Here is a 21,599-nt window from a genome sequence, read left to right on the forward strand (position 1 = left end):
GTAATTTAATTATGCGGTGTTGCTACAGGAATGCAGTTTTTTTTTCAGGAAGCTGCTCTGTGTAGGTAACGTGAATGTGGGTCAACAATAAATCAACAACCCCTTCCCCCATTCCTTTTATTCCCCCTCAGAGGTGGTTCTAGTTATTTTTGCTGTCTCTTTCTCCTTCTCTCCGTCTCTGATTCTGCACTAGTGCTGTTCATGTGTCATTGCTCAGAGGAATTTCTCATTCCTATGAGGCGGTTCCTATCTATTGCTCTCGTTCTCAGCTGTGCCTGTGTGTAAAAGTACATAAACACACACACACTCTTCCCCTCTCAATTCGGTAATCTGATTAGTATTATTCGAGCAGCTTAGCACTCTGCTGCATTAGCCTCTTAGCCGTTTTCTTTCCTGCCAGTAGTCATTGGGCTCTGATCCAGCTCCATGCAGACAACAAGGCAGCTCTAACGGACAAAACGGTCAAACGAGTGGACTTTTAGAGAAGCTGCTCCACATTCTTCATCCTGCCGCCCCATCTCTTTCATGCTAACGCTATCACTCTCTCTGCTGTCTCATCATTATATTCAGCACTTCTTGCTCTTCTCTCTCTCTCCCTGGCTGACAGTCCGAGGACTCCTGCAGGCGAGTCTGCATCACCTTGAAGTCCGCCGCTGCCTCCCTGCAGTCCCCTCCCTTCATACTCCTCCTTCAGTCCTTCTCTTTCTCTCCTCCTCCTCCACCACCACCACCTCTTTCTCGTCCTCATCTATTCTAATCTTTGTCCTTTTCTTTCTTCCTCTCTCTATCTGCCCTCATTCCAGCCCTTTCTATATCTTTTCTTTTTTCCAAAATGTATCAGAACGTGTGGATTGCCAACTATCTTAGCCATGTCAAGTGCTGTCAAGGTGAGTGGAGGAGAGCGGAGGCTCTGTGATGGGACTGTCCTGTTACTGTGCATTATTTCGTTTATTAGAGCTGCTGTGGTTAAGAAATTGTTGTGCAGCAAATGTAGCCTCCAAGGACATGCTGATTAAGTACAAGAGACTTTCTGGGAATTGAAGATAGATGGAAAGAGAGAGTGAGAGTAAAACCCAGGTCAAATTTCTTAACTCTTTGTAACTTTTACTGTCATAGGAATTTATTCAGTAGTAGAATAAAAAAATCTTCTTTTATATCTGTGACAGCATCTGTTTGACTTTAACAGTGTATGCAGGGCTTTCACTGTTCTGCTGCCAAATTGTAGTTTTATGGTTTTGTTTTTGCACTCTGTGTGTATTTGTAGTGGAACATGACTTTTCGTTTATCCGCCGTGTTGAGTTGGTCTTCTGGTTGGTTAAACGCAGAGAAATTAATAACACGTGTGGGAAAGTGTTAATGCTATGCTGTCAGTCTCACTCTTAACTATGAAACCTTTTGTCAGAGTATTATACATCATGAACGCATCCATAAACCAGTGCCGATTTAAAGTGATTAAACTGTAAAATTAGTTTCATGTGTTCATATGTTCACCAGCTCAGCTGTCATGACAAAAACTCTCATGCTGGCCTTTAAAGTAGGCAGATATTCTTAGATGTTTTAACACGGATGCTTTTAATTTATCTCATGATGTAAGTGGCTATAGATATTGACATGACACACTTCCCAATGGGGTAATCCTGTGTCCCTAGAAAGCTAATCTTTCATTAGCAGTGCCATGTGCTGCACTGAGACCCAGCTGCCATACTAGCCCAATAGTTTGCAGTGGAACGCAGCAATACAGCTACATAATGCTTTGCTTTCATGTTGTGATTAAGTTCTGGTTTTATTCCAGCACTGAGCGTCTTATTTTGCAACCTTTTTAGGTTTTTTTTCAAAGCTCTGCTATCGATAATATTGTTATCGTATTTTACATCATAAACTCTGACTTTTGCAGTTTTGCTTTCAGGCTATATATATATAGCCTTATTATTGTGGTGTAGTGCTAACCAAGCTGTGACATGTTCTGTTTCATGCTTTATGACACCAGATGCCTGTAGCATGACTTATCACATAAGCCTGCATGACTTGTGTATTCTGTCACTGTTATCTCCACTTCAGAACTTTATCTATGACTGTCTAGTCTTTAAAACAGGTGTGCAGAGTATGCTGATCGTCATCATAAAAGAACTGAATGTGGCAATGATGTCATTAGTATTTTTACTTTTAATGTCACTAGATCCTACTTATTTCTTTTATCATAAACGGCGTACCCTGCACACCTGTGCTGTGGTTTAACTCTTTCAGATAGGAGAGGGTGTGGCTGTTTGTGCGTATGTATGTGTGTGTGGAGCTGTGGAATAGCAGGCATTCCATAAATTGTCACACCAGACCTAATGGTTAGCTTTTGAACCAACAGCAGATCAAACCATGGCAGAAATGCTGATAGCAAAATCTGATAGCCGATAGCTTACAGCGGTTTGTTAATGATATTTACATCGTGTTTCTTGCAGTTGGGGAAAATGCTGGTGGGTGTCACTCACTTAAAACGTCATCATATGGATTGTGGTACATTTGGAATATATTTAAACACATTTGTAAACCATTGATTTAGACTGCATTGGGGGCAGCACTATAGACTGTATTAAAAACTGGAAAAGCCATCCATGATGTCGTGCAGAGGTTTTCTGAAGGGTAATTTTAAAGCTCAGTTGTGAGAGATCTGATTGTCGACCCTCTTGGCAGAAGATGACTTGGTCAAAGGCTGGGGGGCCAGGGGTAGCTCAGTGGTTAAGGCATTGGACTATGGTTCGGAAGATCCCGGGTTCAAACCCCACAATCACTAAGTTGCCACTGTTGGGCCCTTGAGCAAGGCCCTTAAACCTCAACTGCTCAGATGTATAATGAGATAAACAAACAAAGAACGTGGTAAGAGCATCTGCTAAATGTAAATGAATATTTGAAGCTACTTAGCTAAAATGCTAAGTTGGCTATTGGTACTTTATATGCTAATATTACTTTACAATTTATTGAACTCTGTCATCCATACCATGCATGTCGTCCCGCGTCAGCTCCTACATTTCTTCTAGTAAGTAAAACTACTGCTTAGCTAAAGTGATGCAGGCCAAACTGCTGTCACTCATATCGGCCACACCCTAATTATGGGGTCGTTTCGCTCATTTTGGAACTGGAGGTTGCATCTTGGGCAGAACTGTTTTGTCGTCCCCAGGATTCTCTTATTAACCTCAAACTCAGTGCACTGTCTATACGGAGTTGTCAGTGTTTTCCCCCATATCTTTCTTTTCACATCCAATAACCTGCCAGCTGGTGAATTATGCAATTTTGGTTAGACCATGTAGGTTTATCGATTGTTACTATAGCGTGGGTTTATAGTATTTTAAGAATGACTTGTGAATAAACTTCTCAACACGGAGGCCACTTACTTTTGCTTTACCCACAAACCGTAATCAAATCAGATTTTAGGTCACTGAGATCTCACTGATTGGGTCACATCTAGATAACAGTGTTGATCTTTTAATGCTTAATGAAGCAAAGTTTTGAAAGCCAACTTTAAAAAATGGTAAAGTTAGGGTTAGGGTTAGGGTTAAGAGTTAAGAGTTAGGGTTAGGGTTAAGAGTTTCACACCATTGCTTGTCATTGTTTGCAGCAAAGGCAATAGATCTTTGTATAAAACATGCTTGAGAACGAGGCTGCTGTGGTTTAGAAAACATTTGTCATTTTATTTTCACTTTAAGTGTTCGCCATCCAATTGGCATAATTTTAATAATCTTAATCATAACTATTAAGATGAAATAGTGTAAATGAACCCCTTTTCTGCAGAAAGATGTGGGCAGCTTCTTGCTTACTGCATGTTGTATTCCAGATAGCAGTGTATTTGTGGTTCCAGTGTTAACTGTAAAATATTAATATAGAACGAGCTTAACATGACTTATCAGAGAGAGAAATATTTTGTCCATTTCTTAGATTAAATCTTAATCAAATATTTAAATAACATTGATCAATGCACTTACTCCTATCGCTTAAGATTAGAAAATGTACAGTAGGACTATAGGGAGGATGCTTTAACACTTCAAAACAAAGTTCATATAGGATCACAACGCCCTTGTGTAGCACTTCTCTGCATTTAATCAGATGTTTAGCTTTTAGCTCTTTAGTAAGCATGTCACTGTAACAAGCACTGTTGAACCTTTTTCTTGGTAATGTTCCAATCCTTACCCCTGTGAATCCCAGAAACCTGTAAGCATGAATTTTCTAGCTGACGGTTGACTTTTCCTACTACAGACTCGTTACTCTCAGGGTTGTAGTGATGAATCCATGTCTCATCACCATAAGGACTGATTCTTTTAAAGAAATTTCACCTTTCTAATCTCTCTTGCATCTCTTAATTTTGTTTGCAGATATCCAAACACTGTCTCTATAAAGACTTAAAAAACTGAGAGTTTGTGTACAATATGGATAGGTCTGGATATCTGCAAATAACAAATTTAGATATGCAATATTATAACATAATATATATAATATAAATAAATATATTTACAGATACCACATAACAAATGACTTCTCTTATACTGCAATATACTGCTCTTCTTTTTAACAAATCACAAGTGGGGCATCCATTTTTGCTTGCACTGCAGTTACAGATGAACTGATGTAACATGTACATACCTGCACAGCAGTGACTGGGGAGACAGTAGCCTTAAATGGAAGGTGCTGATAAGACAATGCGGCCAAAAGAAGGTTTAATATAACGGAGGGTGGATCATTTTTGACTTTCTGTAACGATATGTAACGAGGATTTTATCAAAAACTAACATATGACGTTCAAAATTATTTGACTGACATTGTATTTGGTGCTTGACAGTTAATCAAAAAAACTAATAAAAACCAATATAGAAAACTTCTAATCGACAATCTTGTCGCTGTCATTTCATTAGGTTAGGAAACTACAAGGGCAAAAAACTAAATGATTGAAATCACTAAATGTAATATTATAACATATTATAATATTTAATATTAAATTAATTGTGATGTTGATTTGAGGCATTTTGGTTTCAGTGGGGGATCATAAAAAGATGGTCTTTGATATTGAGCTGCTACTTAGACAGCACAAGTCTTTAAAAGTTCTTTAATCTTTAAATCTTCTTTAAGATTGCTGGTGACAGTGAGCCTGATGAGACAGATGTTCAGTACTCATTAATATTAGTGGTGTGAAACAACTGTTGCTGTTAGAAGTGAGCTTGATGCGCTGAGCTCTTGACTTTGGCAACTATGAATAAACATTGAATAGGTGAGAGTTTTCCTTAGACGGATTTTATCTTTATGCGATTTTTCTCTTACTTTCTCTCACTGTTTTTGTCCGTCTCTCAACCTCTCCATCTCTCCACACAGCTGGCGCTGTGCTTCGTGAGGTGAAAGGAGATTTCTAGGCAGCGAGGAATGTTTTTAGGGGATACTCTTCCCAGCTGTGAAAACACTCTCAATACCAAAACACAACAGAGTCCTGAGAGAAGCTCCAGAGCTCTTGTTCACCCTTCCATCTCAAATGATGTTTATAACAAGTGAGGGAGTTGTAATATTGACCCACCCATCATTGCTAAAGCTTCATAGATAGGGTAGATTTAGGACAAGAAGTGTGTGTGGGGGGTAGCTCTGCTCCACTGTTATATGATACTTGCATATAATGAATGTTTTGCTTTTATAATAAATGTTATTGTTTCAGGTGTTTTAATGAATAGTCACCCTATAAAGTGAACTCAATCAAACAAAGCACTTTGTTGTATGGATATTCTCCACATCTGGGTGATTTCTCATGTCCTTTTTAGGACTAACATTATTCTTAGGAACTGAAATAACAAAGTATTATACTATATGTCTTTAAAGCATAGTAGTTTTTTATATGTCTACTTTGTGTTTGGTGCATTAACACTTTTCATTTATTCATCATTTATCTTCAGTAAATGTTTTTGTCCTGGTTTTTCCAGAACATACCCCATTAACATAGGGTGTGGGTCAGGAATACACACGGGATGGGACACATACTGTATACTTTTCTACTTGTGGGTTGAATAAAAGTAGTCAGTCAACCTACTCCCATGCTACTTGAAAGGTTGGAGCAAAACAGGGGCTGAGGAAACCCAGGTCCGAATTAATTCATTTATTTTTTCTGATTAGTTTTGAACAAAAATCAAACGCCTTAATTGGACATTGGGAATGCAGATGGCATGCATTTTATAAATTTTTCATTTACCAGAATAACAGCAAAAAGGGCCATGTAGAACCCACAACAATCATACCAATCGCATCAAATATAGTAAAAACCACGAAAGCACATAAAACATAATCGGAACTGATGTAGTTAATATACAGAGTTATTTTGAAGCTCCGTTTTAAGATAACTGACAGTTATAAATATCTCCATGAACAAAGAGAAATGTCTTGTTTTCAGCCTTTTTCCAAACATGTGGCCTTTGCTTGAGAATTACTATATCTTTTTCTTGTAAACATACGCTGTTTGCTAGAATAAATCGAATCATTATGCATTTCATGGGATTATGAGGTGAAAACTGTTCGCAATATTTCTAAGGAATGTGATTACAGCATTCTCTGCCTGGTTCTGGTTATTATCCATATTTAGTAAGTTTTCTTGTTTGTTTTCCCTTTTTTGTTGTTGTTGTTTTTTTTTTTGGTCTTGATTTAGACATTAAGTGTGCTTTTAGTTAACCTCTAAATTATCCCATTATTCTTGTCAACAGGCATCACAGGGGAGGCCATCACCAAAGTTGCCAGACCCAAGCTACAGCAAAGGGCTTTTAGGTAAACATTCTTTTTGCTTTAAATTTCTCAATCTTGGAAAAATAAAGTGATGGAAACACACTTGTAATAAACCGCCACATAGCTGTAACCTTCTTTCTTTCACATACATGGATTAATCAGCTGGGTGCATTTGTGCAAATAAAAGAATAAAATAAATAAAATATTATGAATACAATTTATTACATCATGATCATACCAGTATTAGAAAGCTTAGCTTAGAATAATATTAAGTGCATATACAGTATGTGCATTAGCAGCAAGACTGGGATTTTAAAGTTGAGGTCATTTCATGGAAATACGAGAGCGCTATCAGACACGTAACTGTACCTGTTTTATCTCACTTCCCTTGTCAGTCCTATAACAAGCTTGACTGCCCTGATTTGCTATTTTCACTCAAGCTAAAACTTTAAGATAATGCTTTTCTTCTCTTTAACAATCCTGTGCAAAAGTTTTTGTTAAATGCAAAGAAACACTGCAGAGATGTTGAACATTAAAGAATGCAGCAAACTAATAATTTCTTTTAACAGTAACATGAAATATAAAATGCAGAAGTCATTTATAATAAACACTTAAAGATTTTAATATATATTAATACACATAATGCAATACATATGAAAAACAGGGTGTTAGAGTGCTTTCTTGCACAGAACTATATGAATATATTTTTCAAGTTTTACATAAAATACATGTTACTAATGTAATTTAATAATACTAATATTAAAACATGTTTGGCACGTTTGTGCAAAGCAGTTCTAAGAGCATTGTCAGCTAAACTAGGTAGTCCTTGGTTTATCTTGTTTCATAGTCCTTGTGTTGTTTAGGCTCTACTAGATCAGATAAACCAGTGGGCCACTTTTTGACCTCACTGCAAATCCTGATAATGGACGTTGGACCAATCCTGACAATGCTTTGGCCATATATAAAACTCTGTTTAACATTACCAATCTTTTTTTTTTTTTTCTTTCCTTCTCTACACAGTACATAGAGGTAGTGGTTAGACATTATACTTAGCCCAAATGCATGCTCACTTTTACCGCTCTTTTAAAACTGACTTTTTTAAGAACTTCTTTCTTTTTAATTTTACATTTCTAAACATTGCTAAATGACCTCATTTGCTGTCAGTGAACACTTGTAGTAGTTGGGACATAGCGCTCATGTTATCTGTGCTATAGAATTCCAGTGTTCAGTTTTAAAATGCACTTCTTCTCCCAGGCCATGGTTGTGCTACTGCTTTGTCTCTGCAGTAAACCTACGACACCGTCACCTTTTTTTCTCCTCTTTGAGTATTTGCTGACTTGCATTTCAGTTATCATGTGTGACTTTAGCTGAAACTCTCGTTTCTTTTTTTCTTTTTTTCCTCTTCATTCTCTCACTGCAGTTTTCATAAACAGTTCTCATCTGAGGATAACGACGACGTTGCCCAGACCACAAAGGCTGTTGATGTCAATTCTATCACCCCTCTACCCAAAGGTAAATGCAAAATTAAATAGCTGCAAAAAGTTTGAAGGCATAAAATAAGGCAGGTTTATTTTTGCTATTTATTCGAGCAAGATCCTTTTTTTAATAGTACATATTCTGTAACTTTAATTAGATTAAAGAGTAATGCTTTTAGGTACATCAGAGATCCAATCATGTGCCTTACATTATTATTATTTTTTTTAACACTCAAGGCGAATATTCAGTTTACTGTACAGTATGACAAACATTTGTCCATTGAGTGTCTTTGGATAAGATTTTATTGGCCTGGAGGTTAGGGCAGTGTTGGGGTTGGGGTTTGAGCACCGTGTGGCCTATTTGATGACCTATATTTGGTTGGCTGGGAGCCACCTGTTGTTCTTCACAGTCATGTTGTGTTGGGAAAGGCTGAAGTATAAGTAATGTTTAGGGAATACTAAAGTGTGCATGTTTAAAAATGGTAGAACATAATTTGGTTGAGTTGTCACAGGAGCAGCCCCCATCAGGTAAGAATTAAAGAGTTTGGTTTACAAATAAAAAAAAAAAAAATTTAGAATTAGTTAAACAGATTGAAATGGCTGGACTTCTATATTAAAACTTGATTTACTCATGCACTGGTACTTCATCTATAGTTGGGAAACCTAGGAATGTAGCTGATCTTTTAGATAAGATCACATACACTATAGAAAAATGTGGGTTTTTTTACATTTTTATTTTGTTTATTATATTTCTTTGATTTGAGATTGATCACTTATTGTACCATTTGCTACACTTCAACCAAATGATGCCATTTAACACATTTTGGTTTTGATGCCTTTGCTATGACTTTTATAATACATAGAACTTGTTTGGTTGAGTGTTTTGGCTCTCTTATTGCTTCACTTAAGCAGCTGTGAGTGCAAAAGCCAGGAAAGTCTGAGCTGTTGGAGCTTTCTGTATTCAGGATGTTTCTGTTAGTTTCAGGTTGATTTACTCTGGAGGTAAATTATTTGTTTCATAACAGAAGAAAACACAACTGTTTTCCTTGTTAATCTTCTCAGCTAGTCCCAACTGGAACTAAAAGGATTTAATTTTATCCTTAAACTGGACTATGGTGCTATTTTCTTGTTTACCCAATCATACCTAATGATCCGTTTTCTTATAGGATTTCTGTTCCACTCTCTACACTGTTTCTGTGCTTTCAATTTTACACTATTCCTAGATGCATAAAAAATATTTATTTTTCCTCTGCAGTCTCAGAGTTAAGGAAACGTTTCGAGCACATCAGTAATAGTCAGAGTCACTGCTGGGACATGAACAGGTGAGAGCTTTTAATTAACTGTTATTCCACAGACCTTGTGTTTATAGGCAAGGGGCTCATGTTCATAAATTTATGCGGCTGTCTTCTCATTCCAGTGATCTGTTATATCCATCTGTCCTCCTCCTTTTAGAAAAGAACGAATTGCACGGCGGCTGGAAGGAATTGACAGTGACATTCAGTTCTCACTTCCAAGTGCTGGTCTGGTAACCAATAGACTGCTGGAGGAAGACACTCCCAGATACACTCGAGCCACAGATTTGTGTGACCCATGCACAGGTACATTAAAGATATCAGTGTGTTTACATAGATAATTATTGTAATGTGTTTAAATTAATTTGATTATGTAGAGTTGATTGTTAATTACTAAAATCAAGATCAGGGTTGCCAGGTCCACAAACCGAGGGTGAACAACATGTAAACAATGATCTAGACATTTACTATAAATTGATGCAACAACACATAAATACGCAATAGGTCAGACAAAAGCCTGGCGTACACGAGAAAACAGGATATTAAATAGTGTTGCTTAATCAGGAAATGACTAGACATGCAAGGCAAAAAAAAAAACATAAACAAAGCATAGAACAAGCAATAAGCATGACAAAAGCTTGATTATACACTAAAACAGGACTGATGCTTAAACAGGAAACGGCTAAAGACTGATGGTGACACTGTGGTAAGTTTTCGACTATGAAATTGTTTGGTTTTCAATTTTTTTTTTTACTGAAGCATTTCTTTTAAACCGTAGAGTAATCGTGCAATTTCATGTGTTACTTTTGTGCATGTAAGTGATCACCTACAGTACTAGGCTCATCTGCTTGTTAATTTTATTGTTTCCCTTTGATACCTTAAGCACTGGAGAACTGTTTCAACTTTTGGATACATGGCATGATCTTGTGCATACCTGCAAACAAGCACCTGTTTTTAATAAGATTTTAGCTATGCAAGTAGGCATGCATTTTTATGATGATGTCAGTGCAAGAACCCACACACATAGGTTTTTTTTTTATTTTATTTTTTTTACTTTGGTTACACTGGCATTTAAACCCTTTAAGATATTTTTAAGAAATGGTTTCCTTCACTGACTATAAAACAATTTCTTTATAAATAAATAAAAAGTATTTAACATGAGAAGTTGATAAAATCACTTTACTCGCCGTGCAACTTGTCATTTGTTTAAAATTAGAATTAAGGAAAACTCCACAAAAAGTACAAGTTATATTTTCTTTGGACAATAACTGGCACTAAAGAATTTACACTTCCTAAAATCTAATTTTATTCATTAATTTTGTCAATTGTTAAATCAGTTATTGGAGCAAATGGCTGAAGTATCCAAAATGACCTACAGTAGGTGATGCTGTTCTTGCAGTTTATGATGATGTTAACTGCTGGGTCCTGTTGCGTTTTCTGACAGATGAATTGTTTTAAAAAAGACGCACCTGGCCACCCTGATCTTTTGTTAAGTGCATGTTTGAATAAAATCGTTCAGTTCTTACTAGTTTCTGTGTGAAGTTTAAATAAAGTAAAAATCATCCTATAATTTGCTTCATCATTCAGTTCCTGTTCAGCACTTCAGCAAAGATGAACTCGGTTTGTCAGACCCTCCCACTGCAGAGAGCGTGTCACTGCACCGGAGCAGAATGGAGAGACACATGTCCCAAACTGAGCCTGCCTATAACCCCAGCTCTGCTGTAACAGCTGAGCAGGAGTCTAAAGCCGAGCGCATTGCACGCTACAAGGCTGAACGCAGACGCCAGCTCTGTGAGCGCTACCGCATCTTACTGGATGAAGAGCCGAGCACGGATCATGCCAGCCAGTACTCCAGAGTGCGACGGGACCCAGAGGGGTCAGAGCGGCAGAACAGGCGGCAGGTGGAAGGAAAAGACGAGGTGGAGCATAATGCCAACACCACAAGCGTTTGTGCAGGTAGAATCACTGCTCAGGCCAATGTGGAGCAGGAGTACAGCAAGGAACAGGCTGATATGTTCTCGGAACATGAGAGGAGGATGAATCTGGAAAACCAGAAAAGAGCACATGACCCAGGGAGGATGCATGGAGAAGAAGTAGCTCCAGACCACTCTGTCCCTTACATAGACACTTCAGGAGAAACCAGATCCTCAGGGGAACATGGGGTGACTGGATCGGCCAAACTAAGTCAACCTGCAAAGCAAGTGGCTTCTCCTCGGGATCCGGTCTCTGAACAGCAGGTGCACGACATCCTTCACAAGCAAGGGTAAGCTCTAATTATCACTAATTACACATTCTCCAGTAAAACTTGAGTGGTATTGCTTTTGTACTCCATGTTTCACTCTGTCATTGTTTTTTTTTTTATAAACTTGTTTTAGATCTTTTAGTGTGCAAAAGTTTATGCCATATGGAACCTTGAGGGGGGGGAAAAAAAAAAAATATATATATATATATATATATATATATATATAACTTACCGATATATAACTTACCGATATATACGCCAGTGGTTTTGCTGTGCAACTCTTTGCTTGTATTGACACAATGGCATAATATCCTGCCCTCATGAGCCTTCAGCTTTTCTTATTGGATAATGCAACTTTTTGAAATAAAAAGAGGAAGCATTTTAGCTAGTAACCTAGCACACTGATGAGGGGACATATTAGTACATATTCAGCACATCATATATGCATATTCAGAACACTCTTGTTGTTCCCTTTTTCCTACAGAAATAAGACCAAGCTCTGAAGGAGGTCAATACTGTAACTAATTGCAGGGAACTAAGTATACCATTTTTTTTTTTATTTTTTTTTTATTCACTCATTGTGTTTTTTTTTTTTTTTTTTTTTTTTTTGATTTTTTTTACTCAGTAGTAGACAATCACATGTTTCCTCCGAACCGCGTGACGTCAGCCGACCGCATCTTTTCAAACTGCTTGCTCACGCACCATTAGGGGCAGAGTAACACACTCGGAGGAAAGCGCTAGCCGCTCCTTCCGCGTTTGCGAGCTCACAGACGCCCCTGATTGGTTGTAGAGCCGCGATTAATGTGGGAGCGCAAGTACCTCTCATCCCTCCCCCCTGAGAGAGCTCGGCCAATCAGCTCTCTCTGTGCCTCCGGCTGTGAGAGGAAAACAGCATCACCTGGGGTTTGAACCAGCGATCTCCGGATGATAGGGCGAGCACTTTACCACTGCACCACTCATTGTGGGTTTAAAATAACCTATTTATTGTGTGTATATTTAAGGAGTTCTATTCACGATGACACCCTCATTGTTTCAAACGATATTAAATTGAAAATGTCCATGATATCATATCAGTCATCCCTGGTGATTCCCATCCCTACTGGATTTTTTTCTTTCTTCCGGCTGCTTCCGGCAAGGGGTCGCCACATTGGACCTTCCGGTCCTCACATACAGTACAAGCTTGGCACAGGTTTTACGCCAGATGCCCTTCCTGACGCACCCCTCGCATTTTATCTGTGCCTGGGGTTTGGGCATCGGCTAGGAATCGAGCCCGGGCCTTTCACATGGCAGAGGAGAAACCACTGAGCCATCAGTGCCCCGATTTCTATCCCTACCAAACAGGTGAAATCGGGGATATCATTACGAAATAACATTCTTATATCACACAATAGAGCTATTGCTAATAAAAGCCAATGAAGTGAGCGTAGATTTATCTGGCTTTGGCGTGAAATACAAGCTACGGTTGGCAACATTACAGTGTGCCTAAATTTAACAAGGTCAAACAACAATAACTTTAAAAATAGTAACACATATGGCTTTAGCATCGACTCCTGAGCTTTAGTATTTGTGCAAACCAGGATTTAACAGACAAACATGCACATTTTGGGAGAGCTGATTCACTCTTAAAAATATAAGACAGCGACTCGTGGGCAGAGGAACATTGTGAAGGTCACAGGTAAAAGACAAATCCGAAGAGAGGAAATTTTATTAAAAAAAAACGTGTTGAGGCAATGTGTTTTTTTTTTTTTTTTTTTTTTTTTTTTTTTATGTATACACACACACACACACACACACACACACACACACACACACACACACACACGCATGCATTCTACGCATGCATTCTACGCATGCATGTACACACAGAGACACACACAGAGACACACACAGAGACACACACAGAGACACACAGAGACACACACAGAGACACACACAGAGACACACACAGAGACACACACAGAGACACACACAGAGACACACACAGAGACACACACAGAGACACACACAGAGACACACAGACACATGTGGTGTTCCAAAATGGTTACATATTGCATTTTGCATAATTGGTCATTTTTAATAGATTAAGGTCTTGAATGTAAACAGATGGATCTAAATTAATAATTGTTTACCTTCTGCATGTCTATTTGCAAAATAAAAAAATGATAAAAATTTTAAATGCCATGTTAAATTTTTCAGTTACCAGTTATTTAGTTTAAAAGTCCTACGGCATTTGTCCCATTTTAAATCACATGTTTTGATTCGTTCCTTTGCTGTGATTCATTTGGGTGAAGTTTAGGACATGACCTAAAGACATTAGCTCACAACAGCAGTCAGATTCAGATTTCATAACTTGGCGGAGTCTCGTATCCCGTGTTGTCTTGTCAGTGTTGTATTGCTGTCATGGCTGAAGGCATCTTGCTCTAAAAGTTGGAAATTTTCTGTTTACACAATATATATTCTTGTTCTTCCATGAGCAATACCTAAATTTATATGCACAATATTTGGTGCTGGGTTTGGTGAACATTAAACAAATCTTTAAAACTGGATAAGACAGTCGGTGCTTTTATGTGGCATCTTAGTACATTATGCTACACACAGATGTACACATGCTTTTACTACAATGAATCTGTACACAGTCATTCATAGAATGATTATTATTATTATTTTTTACTATTTATTTTCCTTTGCATATTAAACCTTTATTTGAAAGTGACATCCTGAACCATTACACGGCATATTGTGTGTGCGTTGGTGTGTGGCATTCCATACTGAGTGGCTCATTCACTCTTGTTTTTGCATTTAGCCTTTGTAGTCTATGGTCGCTTCAGACTGATTCAGAAGGAGACACCATTTCCCCAACCAACTGGCCCTCCAGGTACCTCCCTTTCGGGATGATTGGATGTGTCCATTAATTTCCACCGCTTTTAACAGCACGACCCAGTTCAAAAAATTTTAGCCCCTTCTCTTCCACCTAGGATGTCCACCTAGAGTTCATTAGGGTCATAAGACCTCAATCGATTGCTTCATTAATTCTTTACAGTATGAAGCAATGGAATTAGTAATGGAAAACATCCAGGAGCAGACTTACCTTGTTTACTCACTTTAAGAATTTATTATTATTATTATTATTATTATCATTATTATTATTATTATTATTATTATTATTATTATTATTATTATTATAATGCTGGTCTATGGCTGGCAACCTGACCCCAAGAGAAACTTCCAGAGAAATAACAAATATCCCTCCAGGAGTGGGGAGTATTCGTAGCCTGAAACATGTATATGAAAGCTTATTTACTCATTTAAAACTGGAAAGTGTGCTCAATGAGGGGGGTTTTGATTTAAATTTTTGAATTGGGCCTCTAATTGCTCTAATTGTTTTTTTTTTTTTTTGTTTTTTTTTTGGGGGGGGTACTGGGGTTAAATCAGACCCCAGTATTTTTGGCTTTCTTAATGCTTCATTTTTAGTCCTTTTTTAAACAGTCACTAATTGATTTAATACACCAGCTAATCATTCAATCATTAATTCATCTTGGTTCATTATTACTTATTTATTTGTTGCTTTTCATTTTTGCGTTAATTTGTTTTCCGTTTTGTTAATTTGTATTGCACTTCTCGGCCAGTCCGATACAAACCGGAAAAGGTAGGTATAGTTTGCGAATGAAATGCATACCGCTGATTGGACGAGACATCTGTCACTCAAGATATACAGGAAGTAGGAACTTGTTTTTTTATCTTTGTTTCTTGTGTGTTCTGCTTAACTTTATACTATGATGGCTGTGAAGTGCAAAAAAATTAACAACCATATTTGAAACGACAATAATGTTTGCACATTCATACACACAAATCTACCGCTACTACAGTACTTCCTGTATACTGTATCTTGAGTGACAGATGTCTCGTCCAATTAGATATTAGTCATTTTGTTTTCCGTTTTGTTAATTTGGTTTTGAATTTATTTTGTTTTGGGTTTTGTTATTTTGTTTTCAGTTTTGCACTTCAGGGCCACCGTAGGATTCAACTATTGCTAAGCTTCCACATGTTCATTTTACTGACCAATCATGTTCCAGTCATGTTTTTATCCTTTTGTCTGTCAAGCACGGTGGTGTTTATCCTTATTTTATTTAAATGTGCAATCTCCTAGATAGCAGGTTGAAAGGAAGGTAAAATAATTGAGGTGAAACATTTAACTGGTTTAGGATTCCCCCTGGAACGTCCTGTGATATATTTAGTGCTAGGATATCATAAGCTCATTATTGGATATCTATGTCTACGCATGTTCTCTTAATCAGTAACGCACAAGTTATTTTGTCTGAACTGTATGAGACGTGACTTTTAAAGCAGTAAATAGGTCTCGGTTTAAAGTTGTATGGAAACAAATTTTATACTTGACATGTTGAGTAAAAGTGTTAAAAAAAAGACTTAATGGTTTTAGTCCATATAGTATGTGGCTATGGACCATCAGCACAGGGAGAGATGAGATCTGTGTAAAAAGGAGGACCCCTCTAACACGGAATGAGGGTCTGACATTTTGAGACACGTGTGCGACATGCCAGGAGGTTCAATAAACAGTGAAAAGAGCAGCTATCTCAGAGACATCTTGTATAAAGTCAATCAGAATGGGGCTAAAGCCATTGTGTTTCAAAAACAATGAACCAACGGATCAGTTGGGATTGTGACTGTGATGCGCAGTGATTCATTTTTATCAAATTCAAATATTTAAGTGTTTTAAAATACAGTTACCAACAGTCTGCTTTTTCTGGCATTAAGTTAAGCCTTTATTTCTCACATATACATTACAGCACGGTGAAATTTCTTCTATGCATATCCCAGCGTAACTGGGGTCAGAGCGCAGGGGGTCGGCCATGATACGGCGCCCCTGGAGCAGTTAGGGTTAAGGGCCTTGCTCAAGGGCCTAACAGTGGCAACCTGGTGGAGCTGGGGATCTACCTGCTGATCTCCAGCACTAAGCCACCACTGCCCCACTGTATTAATAAATACAAGCAAAATCCCACCTTCTGCACCTTATGTGTTTGGTCTTATCTATAGTTGATTAGTGTGTAACATACGAATCAATCCTAGAGCTTGAAGGTGGGACATACTGTAATAGTATGTGTTTAGCACAGTTATGCAACCAGAAATTTCAGTGTATTGGGAAATGACACGCACTGAGCAATGTGATGCATTTGATGAATGATGTAAATGCTAGCAAAAGCATCTCAGCACTCAATTCTTATTGTATCGAAAGCAAAGGTATGCTTGGTATTTCTGGTGCATGGCTTAAACAATATGTCACACCAGACGCCAAGCTGTTGTGTTAAATGTCATGCCTTCTCTGAACCCAAAATGCCACACACTTCTTGAAAACAGATGCTGATGTGGCATAACTCCAATTCTTGGTTTCTGTGTAAATTATCAAACGTGAAGGAAGGTGGCGTGTTGAGGGGGGCCTTTATAGCCTTTAGTCTTGGATGATGGAAGGCAGCTTTTACTAACTTGAAGAGTGTAAAAGATCTTGCAAATGAGGTCTGATACAGGCAGAACTGATGCTTTCTGTCTAGACAGTTTTTAGCTGCAAGTCAGCTGCAAATGTTTAAGGTTTGATAGAGAGTAACAGATGGAGGATGGGGTGTCGGGATAGAAGGTGTTCTGTTCATGGAGGCAAATCAAATATTGGACCTTTTTAGTTTTGCAACAGTGTAGACAAAAACTTTAACAAAGCAGGCCACATAAAATAACACCATTTTTCACGCAATGTAAACCTTAATTATGATTTAAGGTTGAGAGTTTTGCCAGCTGCTTCACCCATACTGATTACTTCTGGAGTGTTAACCTTGACATAAATGCCTAATAATGAAAAATTACAGTGAGGCTTAAATATGGAGTGATGAGTAATGGCGGCTAATTCAGAACCTTTTCTCCAAAGCACATTGGTTTTGTTTTCTCCATTATTCTTCACCCAGTGGATGATGTTTACAATGAGTTATATGAGATGAATAAACTATGAAATTCTGGTTTTACAGCTGCCAGTTGTCAGTAAATTAACATTCACTTTTTCAGCTTCAAGTATTCGTTACAGTACACCTGGGGATTATTTCAGCTCTAGCACATGTTTCTCATTGTTGCTGCTACAGGGATGATGAACTCCTGATATCATTTTAGTGTCTAAATGTTTTCTTATAGTGGGTCAGGATAAGAGTTTGACTATATCCAAATCCAGCCAAGCCTTAATACATATAATTCAATTTAGATCAGAAGAAGGGCAACAAGAATTTGTCACTGCCTACCTTGAGAGCAGTGTTTTCTTTGGTCCTTTCATTCTGTTACTTGTGTGTTAACCTTTTGTTTTTCCTTCTGAAGAATCAGAGTCAGAGAGAGAATGGCTCGTGATGGGCCATCACACCAGAGTGCAGAGCTTGGTTTTCCATCAGAATACCCCGTGTACCGCAGTCATACACACAGTTCCACTACACGCCAGGAACATCCAAAATCCAGCTTCCCACACCATCCTTCCCAACTGCACAATTCCCGTCCTGAGCTAACTCAGGATCCTGGATGTCATGGCTACATCTCTATTGGCTCTGAGTCTTATTGCCCCCAGATTTGGCAAGAAGCTAAGGAGAAAGTGGAGAAAACAGGAAGTCAGGCAATGGCAGAGGGGCTTCTGATGAACAGGAAAGTGGTTTTGCCCTCTGAGGTCAGAAGGAGAGAGAGAAGTGTTGACGACATCAGCCGTGGAAAATCTAACATTATAAATCTAAACCCACACCACCAGGCACGCACTGCACAAAACAGAGAGGAAGTCCCGGTAGGAGAACCCCAAGGAAGGCAGGGACGATGGTCACGGAGGGAGGAGCATATTGAACATGTATCCCGGCTTCAAGCAACTGAAGAGATGTATGCGAGAGCCAAGCAGGCCCAGGAGAGAGCACCCAATGGCTGGTATAACCATCAAGGGACCAGCTATGTCCCCTCAAGCATTGAAGATTCCACTCCAGAGTCAAGTGGTAGATGGGCTTCAGATCAAACCAAACAAATTAATCAATATATATCAGACTCTGGAAAACCTCAAACCACTTTTGCAGCTGCCAGCCAGAAAGCCATTGATAGCAGAACGGTTGTTCCTCAGGAGGCCAGGGCTGTCAGAGACGACTCTCCAGTCGACATGCGAGTTTCCGTAGCTCAGTTGCGCCACTCTTACCTTGAGAATGCTACAAGTTCCCAAAAAACTGAACAGTATGTGATTCCTTAAACTTATGCATCTTATGCTTCTAGGACTAACCCTAACCAATGCTAAAATGGCTTTGCTTAACCTCTAAACAACAGAAGACTGCAGTAAATCTGAAATTAACCACTTGGTACTCTAACTGCTTTAATTCTAACAGTTAATGGTATCTTAACTAATTGTTTTCAACTCCTCAAAGCCTTGCAATCTGGCTTGAGTCATTCATTTCCGCTGCCAGAACGATGAGTGCCCTTATAATTATTTAGCCTGTGTCTAATTTATTTATTTATTTTTAGATTTTTTTGGATCTCTTGATCCTGCACTGATGTGATTTTTCCAGTGTGGCTCTTTGCTTACTTCATCCTGTTGTGGTAGGGTAGAGCACATACCTGCAACTACTGATGTGCCCTGGAGAAGTGGGCGAGGCGGCGGCAGAGCTTCCCGCCGCCCTCGGCGATACATATCACCTGATGAAAAAGAGACTAGAAAGACTTCTGAGAGGTTTAGAACTCAGCCAGTCACGTCCACCGAGTGGCAGGAGTCTGATAGGTGGGGTGGATGAAAGAACTGATCGTGCATGATCAATAAGGAATGTTGTGCTCAAATGTGATCTGTACAACTTACTGTACTTAAGTTCTATTGAGTGAGAGAGCTGTCCTGTGAAAAGCAGATTGGCTTGCTGGGTTTTTTAGCTGCTAGTTCCCAATAATAATATTTTTCCTCACCACAGTTACACAGCAAGCACGTTATTAAATTAAAGACACGTGTACTGATCAGCTTTGTGTCAACAGTTAATCTAATGCTTTTTAAGGAAAACCATTCTGGTACTCTAGTGTGTTATTTGTGGGTTTTCTGGTTAAAATGAAGTGTGATTTGCTTAACAGCTCTCGCTGCTTTTGATCAACCTCTCCTTCTCTGTCCCTCTGTTTCAGTTTGCTGATTGCTCACTTGACCACTTACACAGTGAATTGTTGCTGTTAATGATTCTGCCTCTTATTGATTAACTCATTCGCTTGCTTCACCTAGTTGGTTTATTTTTGGGAGGGCGGTTTGGATGTTCTAAGATTGTGTTTTGTACTTTCCACAGGTCTTGCCTGATTCCAGAACCACAACTCATTGAAGGTATTGTTTTTAAATAAATTGGAATAACTGTTGTATAACACAAGCTGTATTTTATTCCTCAGTTTGCAAGTCATTACATGCATTTTATGACTTTGTAACAGTGAGAGCATGATGTAACCTAATTACAAAGGGCATCTGGGGTAAAGAAAGCTGCTTTTATTTCAAATTTACAATCAGAGGTGCCATAAAAGGGAGGGGGGGGGTTACTAATGTTTACAAAGTTAAAGCTGTTTGCTGACTATAAGGGAAGGGGTAGGGTCAAGACATCAAGTGATGGACAATAAAGCCAAAGAGCTTGGATGGATGTCAGACAGCAGTAGGGTCATGCTAGGTGTTTTTAACTACTGGTATTTTCTCATAGTGCTCTTTGAGTTTAATAGATATTTTCGAAATCATTGTCTCTGGAATAAATGTATAAGAGAATAATAGGCGTGAGAAATGAGAATGCTCGTATGCTGTTAAACTGATGCTGAAGCATTGTAGCCGAACAAATGTTCCTACCCATAGCTTGAGGCTGTGTCAGATAACCATTCTTTACAGATGATGTCAGAACTACAGTATCATCCCACCTGCTGTCTCGAGATCTTGTCCAAATTAAGTTGCAGTAGCCTGCAGCCTCCTAACAGCTGGTTATGGCCAGTGACCTGATTAGAAGGCCTCCACTTGTTGACAACAGTAATAATTTGCCTGTAATTGGTTCGAGAGTGAAAAGCAGGAATGTGTTTCTCTGTGCCTGAAATCTTTTCACCATGTGTGCACTTTTTCTGTTGCCTCTGTGAAGTATTTGCTTTGAAAAGCCTGTTCTCACGAATATTCCTTCCAACCCGTTTTTTTTTTTTTTCTTTTTTTTTTCTCTCTTGGTCATTCTCTCTCTTTTTCCCCAGTGGATGAGGAGAAGTTGGATGAGAGAGCAAAGATGAGTGTTGCTGCCAAACGCTCTCTCTTCAGGGTATGTGTGCGTTTGTCTGTTTTTGTGTGTTGGTATGCTCGAAAGTATGTACACATTTTTGTAGCCCTACTCAGTCTGCCAGCTGCACACACAATCACCAGTGCAATTTATTATTTTTAACATGCAAGTTATATGTTTTACAAGCTACGAGAAGGAATTTCTCTTTCATTTTTAATGTGGTAATTGCGCTGTGCTTCAGGAGCTGGAGAAAAGTGTGGATGTTGCAGCTTTAAAGGCACAAAACCAAAATGCTGCTTTAGCACGCAGATTGAGAAGATGTCAGGACCGTTACCGTACCCAGCCAATCACTTCTGAGGAAGTTGTCATTGCTGCCACGTAAGAGGACAAACATGAATACACACTCTTCCTTTTATGCTTCTGTGTCTCTCTCATGAAAGACCTATACAGAAACAACAGAGAGTAATCTGTAGGGCAAAAAATATTTTGATTGTCATGATTCTTGAAGATATCTGTAATATAATATTTATCAAAATACACCAAAATAATTGGTTTAATTATGGGGAAATTTTATTTTTATTTTTTTTAGGGGGTAAAAAAGAAA

General features: G+C 38.5%; 1 protein-coding gene across 12 annotated transcripts in view; it reads left to right on the plus strand.

Moving 5' to 3' along the window:
* Positions 1–21,599, plus strand: part of svila (supervillin a) — a 78,088-nt gene that overhangs the window by 27,489 nt on the left and 29,000 nt on the right. For 6 of the 12 annotated variants that reach the window (XM_053510986.1, XM_053510985.1, XM_053510989.1 and 3 more), the window contains exons 1-12: positions 819–887; positions 6,711–6,771; positions 8,150–8,241; positions 9,460–9,526; positions 9,657–9,802; positions 11,084–11,759; positions 14,542–14,613; positions 18,102–18,977; positions 19,342–19,515; positions 20,054–20,088; positions 20,973–21,037; positions 21,237–21,373. In XM_053510986.1, the coding sequence (XP_053366961.1) occupies positions 833–887; positions 6,711–6,771; positions 8,150–8,241; positions 9,460–9,526; positions 9,657–9,802; positions 11,084–11,759; positions 14,542–14,613; positions 18,102–18,977; positions 19,342–19,515; positions 20,054–20,088; positions 20,973–21,037; positions 21,237–21,373 (2,456 nt within the window). In that variant the 5' untranslated portion in view covers positions 819–832. Of the gene's footprint in view, positions 1–817; positions 888–6,710; positions 6,772–8,149; positions 8,242–9,459; positions 9,527–9,656; positions 9,803–11,083; positions 11,760–14,541; positions 14,614–18,101; positions 18,978–19,341; positions 19,516–20,053; positions 20,089–20,972; positions 21,038–21,236; positions 21,374–21,599 lie in introns of those variants that run through there. The other 6 variants (XM_053510984.1, XM_053510996.1, XM_053510993.1 and 3 more) reach the window with 6 other exon arrangements.

This window comes from Clarias gariepinus, chromosome 14 (assembly GCF_024256425.1).
Source record: "Clarias gariepinus isolate MV-2021 ecotype Netherlands chromosome 14, CGAR_prim_01v2, whole genome shotgun sequence".
NCBI classification, from domain to species: domain Eukaryota; kingdom Metazoa; phylum Chordata; class Actinopteri; order Siluriformes; family Clariidae; genus Clarias; species Clarias gariepinus.